At 40.3% G+C, this 12,618-nt stretch overlaps 1 protein-coding gene across 1 annotated transcript in view; it reads right to left on the reverse strand.

The window, feature by feature from the left end:
* LEKR1 (leucine, glutamate and lysine rich 1) overlaps nt 1-12,618 on the reverse strand; it is a 122,534-nt gene that overhangs the window by 5,821 nt on the left and 104,095 nt on the right. The window contains exon 10 of the mRNA XM_084638695.1: nt 12,287-12,380. Coding sequence (XP_084494821.1) covers nt 12,287-12,380 — 94 coding nt within the window. The remainder of the gene's footprint in view (nt 1-12,286; nt 12,381-12,618) is intronic.

Consider the following 12,618-nt stretch of genomic DNA (forward strand, 5'->3'; position numbering starts at 1 on the left):
CTAAATCACCCCCTTCTCAAAAGCCTGGGAAACCAGATAGGCCTTGCATTTTGCTCTTAAGATCAGCAGACCAGGGGGAAAGACAATTTCTCAGCTGAAGCCATTTTGCCACCAGCCTCTTTGTATTAAAAACCAAGAAGCCATTAGCTTGAGAACCTCACCTGACCTCACCTGCCATGGTATCACATGGGGAGAGAAGCACTCTTTCGGACAGTCATAACCCTGGCTTAAGAGGTTACAAACAACTTCTTGAATTACATATGAAAATGAATCATAAGTGAGTGATGATGTTGCAGCACAGGTCTAATTTGCTCCCTGAAAAACGCACCACTGAACAAATGGCTGCCATATTCTGCACTATCTGATATTCCCTAGTGGGTTGGGGATTTGTTGAATAATCCTTCTAAATGTAATGAGATGAAATGAAGTGTGAAGGAAGGACACAGAGGTGGTTGGACCAAACTATTACTTTTCCTTTCTGGGGAAAAAAAAAAGAATAACTCATTGTGGTAATGCTAGATTATATAACCCTTAGCTGGGTTAACAAGGAGGACTATTTTGCCAGCAAGGCTTACACCTGCAAGTAAACCTCTGCTCATTATATTATTATTTTTTGAGCTTGAAAACCAGTACACTTCACAAACACCCAGTTACTTACCTGTGCAATAACTGTTGTTCTTCAAAATGGATTGTACACATATGCATTTCACTGTGCCCAATGAACTCTCAAACAACAACTTTTGCTAGCAGTGCCAGCAAGCAACGCATGTACCCTCGACTGTCCTTGTGCACTGAGCCAAAGATATAAAAGGGCCTGGCCACTGTCTCTCTCTCTGTTCGTTCACATGGCCAGGGTATCGTACCTGAAGTGGCAGGGGAGGTGGGAGAGTCATGGAATGTCTATGTGCACAACATACCTCGAGAACAGCAGTTACTGTACCAACAAGTAACCACTTTTTCTCCTTCCGGTGATTGTGCACATATATGTTCTACTGTGAGGTGACTCACCAGAAATTTCCGGACAGGGTGTGGGACTTCACATTATTTGAAGAGCGACTAACACTGACTTGCTGAAGTCTCATCTCAGGAAGTTTGAGTAAGAGAGTAGTGTCTGGAGAAGGCTTGTACACACAACCATGTTGCTGCTTTGCAAATATCCACGACAGGAGTGTTGCTCAAAAAGGCTGATGAAGTAGAATGAGCCCTAATGGACTGGGCTGTTATCCTTGGTGGAGGACATACCTTTGCCAGCTTAAACGTAGCAAAACTCGATAGTCAGAAATCCAACAAGAAATACATGTTGCAACAGGTTGCCCTTTAATCCTCTCAGCGTAGGATACAAAGAGTTTGGGAGAGGATCTGAAAGACTGTGCAGTACAAGTAAAGTGCCAGAGCCCTTTGGACAGCCAATTTATGAAGCTTTTCTTCATCCTTGGAAGAATGAGGCTTTGGAAAGAACACTGGCAGATGAATAGTCTGGTTGAGGTGCAATGATGAAACCACCTTAGGCACAAACTTAGCATGCAGACTAAGAGGGACCTTGTCTTTGTGGAATATGTGAAAGGAGAATCAGCTAAAAGTGTCTGTAGCTCTGACACCTTCCGAGCGGAGGTAACTGCTACCAGAAACACTATTTCATTGATAACAGTGGAAGAAATGTTGTTGCCAAAGGTTCAAAGGGGAGCCCATCAAGCAAGACAATACTACATTCAGGTCCCATAAAAATTACTGTATCAGATACAGGAAAGTACAAGGGAATTCGCCCCTTTGAAAATCTGGATTCCAAGGAAGTGAAAAGATAGAATACCCATCCACTGGTGGGTATACTGCAGAGATGGATGCTAGATGGACTCTCACTGAACTGACAGAGATGCCAGAGGATTTCAGCTGTAACAGACAGTATAGTATATATCTAGTCTCTGTGCTGTTTGGTGATAATTGGTGAGATTCCACCCAGATTGAAAACCTTTTCCATTTTAATGCATGTGTGGCTGTGGTGGAATCCTTTCTGCTGCTCACCAAAATGGCCTAGACATCTCAGGAACAAACTCTCTCCTCATTGTTCAACCAGAGATCATCAATGCTGTGAGGTGCAGAGATTGTAGTTTGGGGTGCACTGACTTGCCTTGTGTAACCGTGCCTTCTTGGGTCACAACTGAAAATGCCAAATTCAGGACAAACTGCTAAGAAACAGGGCAAACACAGGAAACCCAATTAACATCAAGTTAATGTAAATACTAATGTTTTTCATAGTGTAGAATCTTGGCATTTAGCCATGAAAGCAATAGGGTAGTGTGCCTCAGTTTCCCTTCTTATACAGCACATTAGGTCTGCAATGTCTTTTCTCCTGTGTACAGTTTCAAGACTAGTTACAGGCAATAACTGCGAAATATCAATATCACAAGGCCTTTTAACATAAAGTGTGTTCTTATGTATCACTGTTAACATGTTCAAGGGTTTTTCCAAAAGATTAGGCACAGTGTACATTTTTACAGTTCTTGGTATTAGCAACACATTAGTCACAAGAATTAATTAGCATTAATATTAACATCAAATTCATTTCAAGTGTACATTTACAATCATTTTTGTCATGCCACGCCTTCTGCTCAATACCATTGCAGCTTTGGCAATTTAGGGTTAACCTGTGGCTTTTATTTGTAAGGTTTAGTTTTTCCCTTCCTCCCCATTCTGGAGGGTCAAAATCTGAGCTCTTTGGTGTAACAGAATCCACTGACTGGCCAGATGTGTCCTCTTTGCTCAGGGCTATGGGCAAGTCTTTCTCAGGGCAGTCAGTCAGGTAATTTGCATCAACACAGACACTAAGCCTGTTTACCAGTTTTCAGATACTTAATCATTACCAATTCCAAGGCTGGACTCTGTCTTAAAGAGATACCATCCATTTTCACTAGCATGTTAGACTTAAGATTCTTTTGTCCTTCCATTACGAATCTCTGCTTCCATATGGAATCAGATGTTGAGTCCACTAAGACAGTACAAGACATATCAAAAGTGTCTAGAGATTAGAGTTTGCCTGCCATCCTCTGTATTCTCATAGGCAAAGGAACTAAGGGTGTGGGGGGTGCTGCAGCACCCCCAATTTTTGTGTGGGGTCCCGGCCCTGCTGTCCCAGTGCCTGGGGCTCTGCTCCTGACCCCGCACGTGGGGTCCCAACTCCCAACTGCAGGACCCGCACCTGGGGCTCTGTTTCCAGCCCTGCATGCAGGGTCCCAGCTGCCCCTGGACCCCTGCCCAAGGCTCTGCTCCCAGTCCCACATGCAGGGCCCTGGCTGCTGCTGGACCCGCGCCCGGGGCTCTTTCCCCAACCCCGCACGTGGGGCCCCAGCTACTGCTGGATCTGGGCCCGGGCTCTTTTCCCAGCCCCACACACGGGGCCCTGGCTGCCGCTGGACCCACGCCTGGGGCTCTGTTCCTGGTCCTGCGGCTCAGCTCCTGGCTGCCACCAGATGGGTGAACATTTCTGTTACAAGTTGGTTCTGCTGGTAGAAAAGGAACCCTTTGCATATGTTCTAAGGGTCCAACCACCAATCCAAGACTGAAGCTCTCATGCAAGTATGCAAATCTGCAAATGTCTGCTTGGATGATATACCGAGTGAAGGCAGGCCTGTAGCCATCTGAGGTGAAGTCTGGCATGCTGAGTCACGTATGTGCATGAGGCCAATAGTTGTAGATACAGCGCACTGTGTTGTCCCTAGGTTGGACTTGAGGCTTTTGGATAGAGAGACTATGGACTGAAACCTGCCCATCAAAAGATAAACCATGGCAGTTGTGGTGTCTACATCTGTTCCTATGTAACATGTTCAGTGTATCAGTTTTAATGCTGATTTCTCTATATTCAATTTTAGGCCTAGATGAGAGAATAGATGTCTGATGAGGAGGATGCTGTGTTGGATGTGAGTGCTTCACATTCCCCAAACTAACCAATCATCCAGGTAGGGAAATATTTGAACACCTACATGGTGCAGATGTGCCAAGACCACTGTCATACTCTTGGTGAACAGCCTTAGAGCTGAAGGTAGGTCGAAGGGTAGTACCATGTATTGGTAGTGTTTGTTGCCCGACATCAATCAAAGATACTTTCTGAGGTCAAGGTGTATTGCCACATGAAAGTAAGCATCCTGCCAAACAAAGGGAGCACTCCAATGTCGAAGGAAGGGATAATAGATACAAGGGTTGCCATCCTGAAACTAATTTTTTGATAAGAAAACTGAACTGATTTAGGTCCACAATGGGTCAAAGACCACCTCTCCTTTTGGTAATCAGGAAGTACTGGAAATAGGTGCCTTACCCTCTGTGTTTGTATTGGTCCCATTTCCAAAAGAGACTGTTCTTCCTGAACTAAAACAGTCTTGTGAGATGGGTCCCTCAAAAGAGATGGGAAAGGTGGACTACGTAAAGGGAGGGAGGTGAACTGGAGGACATATCCCTCCTTTACGGTTTGAGCACTGACTTGTCCAAAGTAATCTCTATCCATGTACCATAAAAAGAGGGGGAGGTGCTTTCCACAAAGTGGAAGGTGAGATACGGTTAGCGTGTAGTCCTCACCTCAAATGTCAAAATGACTGCTTCAAAGCCGACAAGATCTGGTGAAAAGGGCCTACTAAAAATTATGCTGATTGGCGATGTCTGGGAAGCTTAGATCTCCTAGAGGTCTCAGCTCATAGAACAATCTGTATTGAGTCTGAGGCTTGAACTCTGTTGTCTGTCCTCTTGTGGTCAAGTTCTGAAGAGCAACACACAGTCTTTTCCAGGAGTTGCATCTTAAGGTGAAGATCCCTCCACTTCTTCATCCTTGTTGGGAAGAAGGTAGAAGTAGGACATATATCCCTCACCTACGTAAATTAGGCAGCTTTAATAACTATCACTAACAGAAAAGGAGTACTTGTGGCACCTTAGAGACTAACAAATTTATTTCAGCATAAGCTTTCGTGAGCTACAGCTCACTTCATCGGATAAGCGAAAGCTTATGCTCAAATAAATTTGTTAGTCTCTAAGGTGCCACAAGTACTCCTTTTCTTTTTGCGAATACAGACTAACACGACTGCTACTCTGAAACCTATCACTAACAGGGATCATGACCCCCCTGTACATAGCATGTTGCTTGAACCCTGGGGATTTTTCCATAGTTCTCTATTCTGGGGGTTTTCTAACTACCTACCCTAGCTAATCTATACTACACAAACAATAAACCTAACTACAATATACAAATAAGATACAAATCTCTTTTCTAAAGGTTGGCTACTCAAAGCTGAAGAGCAGAGGGTAGCTACAACTCTTGCCAGGGAGGCGGATGCCATGCCCCTTTATACTCTCGGCTCAGTACATGAGGACAGTGGGGGCACGTGCTCTCCCTGCTGGTACTAGAGTGCCTTGTGCACACATACTCCTACACTGGAACATATATGTATATAATCACTTGGAGGAAAATGAGGCTTTTACTGTATTACCAATATGCCATGCACTGAACATTAAAAATACAAAATACTTAAGTTTTCTTTCTTACACATACATTTTATTATTCAGCCTGTCCCACTCAGCTTTGCCAATGAATAATAATTTACCATAGTAATTGGTTTCAGAGTAGCAGCCGTGTTAGTCTGTATCCACAAAAAGAAAAAGAGGACTTGTGGCACCTTAGAGACTAACAAATTTATTTGAGCATCCGATGAAGTGAGCTGTAGCTCATGAAAGCTTATGCTCAAATAAATTTGTTAGTCTCTAAGGTGCCACAAGTACTCCTTTTCTTTTTTCATAGTAATTGGGTATTTGAGATAATAACTCACATGGCCCTCACTGAGATGATATATGTATGTCTTGTGTGTGCAAGCTCAGAACTTTCTGGACAGTAGTGTCCATTGGGGCTGCACGAGCACCCCTATGTATATCCCTGCGTGTCTCCACTTTCACTAAATCAAAAATCTGTTGCAAATCTCTGAAACATTGGGAATGAGGATGGATTAAGAATGCGAACCTATGCAGGTAATCATCAAAGAACCGCAGTTACTATGGTATGGAGTCATCATTCAGTCTCGTTTTCCCCACTCTTCAGATCACCTTTAAATTGTAATCATAAATAATCATAGATTCAACACCCCATTGAGATGAAGAAGGCAGCTCACATCTCTCTCAGAACTGTTGATTCATTCTGTCTGCAGATTTAAGATGAGAACTTTGCACTGGTGGTCTGCATGCAGAATAACTTCACAGCCAAAGCACCTAAATCGAAAATTAGGCACCTAAACAAGTGGCCTGATTTACAGAGGTGCTGAGCAGCCACAGCTCTCAGTTATTCCACAGGAGGCCCAGCTGTGGCAGAACTTCTTAGAATCAGGCCACCTATTTCGCAGCTTAAGTTTGAAAATTTGTTCATAATTTCTTTAAATGTAAGTTTGATTCTGAAGGAAGATTTGGATATACCCAAATCTGTGACAAATACCCTAAAGCCGTGCACTAACATGGTCTTTATGCACAGCATAGTTCTAATGGACCTTCTTGCAATTTGTTAAATGATTATAAATATTATATTAAAATACACAGTAGTATGTTAACTTCTTAATCTTAAAAAAATTGCATAACCTATCAGCTTTACAGACTGCACTTTGCTATAATTATCTAATTTCAGGTGCTAAATATCTATCAAAAACCACTAAACACTTTTTTGGGGAAAAAGAACAGGAGTACTTGTGGCACCTTAGAGACTAGCAAATTTATTAGAGCATAAGCTTTCGTGGGCTTTTGGGGGGGAAGATGGTGTATATGGTCCTCCTTTCTAACAAAAAAACTCAGTCAATGTTTCAATTTTTTTTAACCAAATTGTTAAAAATTCTGTAATTGGCTATGAAACTCATATCCAGTGCTAGCCTGGAGTCAGTGTATACTGAAGCACTACAGGACCCTGAAAATAGAATTTTATATAATTATTATAAAATCATGAGACAGCTTTAAATGTGGCATCACAGAAGTATCAAAAACCTATCTTCTAGTTTATTAGATCTTAGAAATAAGAGTTTTAGGATTCAATTTATAGAAAATCATACCACAACTATTAATTACATCAGGTTTTGCTAGAATAAAGCCTGCTGTAGGAGTTTACTTGATTAGATATTGAAATGACAATAGACAATATTATACTCTTAGAAATATTTTTGATGATTAAAAATGCACCTTAATTTGCATTTTTCACATCTGAGGAACAGTTGAAATTAACTAATATCCATAATAATGAGTAAACTGGCAATTGTTTTTCAAAGTTCTTGTTCTAGTTGCATAACAATTATTCGCAAAAAGAAAAGGAGTGCTTGTGACACCTTAGAGACTGATGAAGTGAGCTGTAGCTCACGAAAGCTTATGCTCAAATAAATTGGTTAGTCTCTAAGGTGCCACAAATCCTCCTTCTCTTTTTGCGAATACAGACTAACATGGCTGCTACTCTGAAACATAGCAATTATTGAGTCTCTAATTATTTGTGTACCCAAAAGCAATTAAAAACCAAATAACAATTTAAACAACAAATTTTTGAAAGTTTTTTTCATTTAAGTTTCTGAAGTTTGTTCAAACGTGGATTTAAAGGATGTTTTTTAAAAGAACACTTTGTGCCTATGCAATGGCACAATGACCCTAAAAAAAGGTGACAATGTCACATTAGTTATTCTTTTGTCTGATGAGAGCATTTTCAGAGCACTTGACTTTCACCAAATTTTAATGGCTATGTTAGCAAAGATATAATTGCTCTCTCTTATTTGTACTAGTCTTTTATCTAGTTTTTATGTCAAACTGCACAACAAATTCTGATTATGCAAACTGCGTGACCTCTTACTAAAATTATATCCTGTACTAGTGAAGTTAAAACGTTTTAAGAGAGATATAAGAGATTATTATTAATCGTCCAAAAACTTTGTTGAGACTAAATAGAGTTCACGAATATAGCTTACATATTGAACCAAAAAAAGAAAATCGTAGTTACAAAAAAGTTTAAGGCTTGAGTCAGAAAATTCAAAGTTATTGTTCAACATGGTGCCTCCTTCCCACTTGATCTCTGAATTCATTGTGACAATTCTTTGCCTGGAATATCTTTTCGTGTGTGTAAAGGTGTGCTGGTCAGAAAATGGGCTGGATATTTACAGAGGCTTAAGATAGTTAAGCATCCAAATCCTATTGAAAGTCAGTTCTCTTAGCCCCTTCCAAAAATTCCAATCTTGGTCTCCAGTTCTCCACTGTCTCACGATCTGGGTCAGGGTTACAAATATGCTAGCCCCAGGGCATAGTACCATATCCACTGACTCCAGAGACTATTGCGAGAGAAGGGATGGTGAAGTAAGATTAGGGCAAGCACGTGAAGAGTATTACAGTTTGTGAATTAGACCGCAATCCTGGTACGACTCTGCATGGGTAGCTTAGTATATTATATGGTAAAATATACAGATCGTTTGCATGGGTAGAGGATAAAATCTAATTGACTGAACATAATATTTTTGAATGATATAAATAACACTTACAAATATGCTTTTGTAAATGTACTTGATTGGTATGTGTATATTTTAAAAAAATCAGCTGGAAATACTCCCCTCAGTCTGGATCTATATACCAAGTATATATTTATTTAAAAAGGACTGAAAAATCTTGTCCAAGTATGTGGATTATAATAAATCCTGATGAACTGAAGTGAAACTTTTTTGACATTTAAAATAAGTACATGAAATGAAGGCATTTTGTTGGTAAAAATTCCAGTGCACTTTTGTAGTTACAACTTCAAGTTGTGGGCTAAGTTGGTTGGGTTTTGTCACGGTTCCTCCCCCACTCTGAACTCTAGGGTACAGATGTGGGGACCTGCATGAAAAACCTCCTAAACTTATCTTTACCAGCTTAGGTCAAAACTTCCCCAAGGTACAAAATATTACCCCCGTTATCCTTGGACTGGCCGCTACCACCACCAAACTAATACTGGTTACTGGGGAAGAGCTGTTTGGACGCGTCCTTCCCCCCAAAATACTTCCCAAAACCTTGCACCCCACTTCCTGGACAAGGTTTGGTAAAAAGCCTCAGCAATTTGCATAGGTGACCACAGACCCAAACCCTTGGATCTGAAACCAATGAAAAAGCATTCAGTGTTTTACAAGAAGACTTTTAATAAAAAATAGAAGTAAATAGAAATAAAGAAATCCCCCCTGTAAAATCAGGATGGTAGATATCTTACAGGGTAATTAGATTCAAAAACGTAGAGAACCCCTCTAGGCAAAACCTTAAGTTACAAAAAAGATACACAGACAGAAATAGTTATTCTATTCAGCACAATTCTTTTCTCAGCCATTTAAAGAAATCATAATCTAACACATACCTAGCTAGATTACTTACTAAAAGTTCTAAGACTCCATTCCTGTTCTGTCCCCGGCCAAGACGACTACAGACAGACACAGACCCTTTGCTTCTCTCCCTCCTCCCAGCTTTTGAAAGTATCTTGTCTCCTCATTGGTCATTTTGGTCAGGTGCCAGCGAGGTTACCTTTAGCTTCTTAACCCTTTACAGGTGAGAGGAGCTTTCCCCTGGCCAGGAGGGATTTCAAAGGGGTTTATCCTTCCCTTTATATTTATGACAGGTTTCATACCATGATATTTTTTTAAGATTACCTAAATAGTTTAGCCTATCCCATGTGTTCAAGAGGATAAGCAAAGCTTAATTTATACTTTTTCCTCACAGCTGTCAGAGGCAGAGAAAAGAAAATACACTCCCAAAAGATACCATGGAGTCTTCTCCCCCCCCAGTAAGATAACACTAGGTAAGAAGGCAAGAATCCTGCAGAGGTGAGTACTGTCTCAAAGAACCTGTTGGAGAAAAGAGGATTGATGGGTATGAAGGGCCCTGATGCTGACTTATGGATGTTTATCAGAACCAAACTTTAAAGCTTCTGAAGTTTCCCCATACCTAGTTTTTAATGGATTTTTCCAGAGTTGAGGCTGGCTCAATATGTATTTTATATGCTGTTTTGCAATGAGGAAGCTGTTTTATTGAGTGTTTTATATATGAAGGGAGGCTGATTTACTGCATGCCCTACAGGTAGTCTCACTATGCTGGGATGTGCATGTTTGTTTATGTATTTTACTGCTTTTTTACTCTTTCAAGCAGGCCATGAGGAAAGTATTATTTCAATTGGGATCTCACATTTGAACGGACATAAACTTGGAAAATGTGAAAGTTGTATTTGGCTGATCCTTTATACATAACATTCACCTAGCCATGTGTAGGTAGACGCAGGACATTTCCCCCTCTCCCTTTTCATTTCTATTACTTTAGTTTTATATACTCCACATACAGCGTGGTCTGTAACTGAACCATGATTTATTCTCTGAATTGTCAGCAGTACCCACCTTATCTGCTGCTGCTCCTGTCTGATATTGTTTTATTAAGCTTTCAATTCCTATTCGTAAGTCCTGTGACTCTCTTTGTGGGGAACACAAGTAGTGTCGGTAATGCTAGCACTATACATAAACTCTGGGAAGGGATCCAGCTTGTGGATTGTGTTAGAAGAGGTGCTTAATTTTGCCCCATCCTGCTGTAGTCCATACACTACATGAACCTACTGGCTTTTTGCATAGGAAATTCTCTTCTCTTCGTGCAGAACAGGTTTGGGGAGCATAAGTAGAGTTGAATATACCTCTCTGTGTGCCCTTGAGTTACTTTCACAATGACATAGCCCATATACATGTCCCAGAACCATGACTAATCTCTTTTCCACAGTGTGTGGGGGTGGGGGGTGGGGGGGAGCATACATCAGAAAGCCTGTTCCTCTGCCAAGGCAATTTATCCCCAAACTTACCCAGAGCAATCAGCTCTGCCTGCCCCATTCTGCTAACTATTCTTTTCCTCATATGCAATCTTTACTTCACTTTTCTCCTTGTCCCTATCAAAAAACTCTAAGTGTATTTAACAAGATTCTTATTCTGCCTCACAACTTCTCTCTTTCCCTCACAAAAGAAAAGTGTCAGAGTTGGTCACTATCCTAGTACCACTCAAAAATAAGAAAAAAGAAATGTTATGTGAAAGTGACTTTTCACACTTCTGTATAATTCAATGAATAAAATAACCAATGCCATGCCATTTCATGGAAAAGTTCAACTGCAGGAGGGTAAAATCACTTGAAATGCAATAGAGACAGTTCTCACAGTAAATTTCACCCAAAGAAGTCCTTACTTTAACACATCTCTACTCTGCGGGGAGCGAGGGGGGGGGGCAAGTATAAAACAACAGCAGCATCAGCAGTAGATGACTATTTGGCAGAGATGGCAAAGGACACCTTTAAAGACGCAGACACTAAAAGAGGTAGAAATAGAATCAGTAATAGAACCTCTTTCTGCACTCCTGTATTCTTAGCTCTGTGCCCATCACTTCAGGATTTCCCTAACTCTTATTTCCTTTAAGGTAAACCTTTAAACTGAAAATAAGTGTTGCTTTTGCCAGCCTTGACTCTATAGATGACATAACTAGTTTTGAGGTCCATTTTCCTCTCCATGCATGTGCATAACTTGCAATGATATATTAATGGGAGTTATGGGCTCATATTAAGAGGACAATAAACTCTATGTTTCAAAAACAGAATTCAGAAAGGGAATATAAGGTTTCAACAGGTATTATCACTTCTTCACTGTTCTATTGCCCCAAGCAATGAGCATGATATTAAACTCTATCTAGTAGTCATTTTCAATTGTATGGTAAGAATTCAGTTGAATTTGTTGTTTCTTTGGCATCTCAACTTATTTGTTGTGAATAAAAGCATAAAAAGGTGCAAAAATCTGGTTTTGTCAAGCTCCAGAATTAACATCTCATAAATCACAATATGCTAAATAAAACAGTCCACTTGGTTAGTTGTTATTGCGTTTACAGTTATGCATAGCTGGGTTGATGAGCAAAACCTTTTGTTTGTCTGGATATTATTTCTTCTTTTATAGTTTTCTTTGGGGTATTAAAATATATTGGTATTGGATGCAGCTATACCCAGATGTTTTAGGAAAGGCATTTTTCTCTCCACATCTCCAACAATGGTCAATCTCATTTACAAATGAAGTGCTGAAAAATTAACATTATGATCATAGCAAAATCTTTTGTATTCAACCTTTAATCTGTCTAGGGATTACCCACTTAAAAACTTTGCATAAGGAATACTCTAGACATGCTTGGACTGGAGAAGTTAAATCTAGCTCTGTACACAGTTTCTTGACAAGTGACTAGGACTAAAGAAAACAAATAAAAACAGTACCAACTAGAAATACGATATCACCTTTTCCCTCCAGTTATCTTCATTCAGAATCTTCTGTCTTAATGCTTCCTGCAGCTGTTCTGTTCTGTTCTGAAGAGAAATCAGCGTCAACTCCCTAGAAACCACAAAAACCTGTAACTAAAAGAGGTATTCTGCCTAGATGAATTTTCTAGCAGTTAAACCCTTTGCAGCAGGGACCATCTTTTACTCTGTGTTTTTTGGTACATAATACAATGGGGCCCTTCAATCCTGACTGGGGCCTCCAGGCACTACAGTAATCATTATTTATATAATACTGTTGTAGTTCTGCCATCTGCCTTTTTTTGTTTGTTTGTTTGTTTTACACACAATAT

The sequence above is a fragment of the Lepidochelys olivacea genome (assembly GCF_965140295.1).
Source record: "Lepidochelys olivacea isolate rLepOli2 genome assembly, chromosome: 9".
NCBI lineage: Eukaryota > Metazoa > Chordata > Testudines > Cheloniidae > Lepidochelys > Lepidochelys olivacea.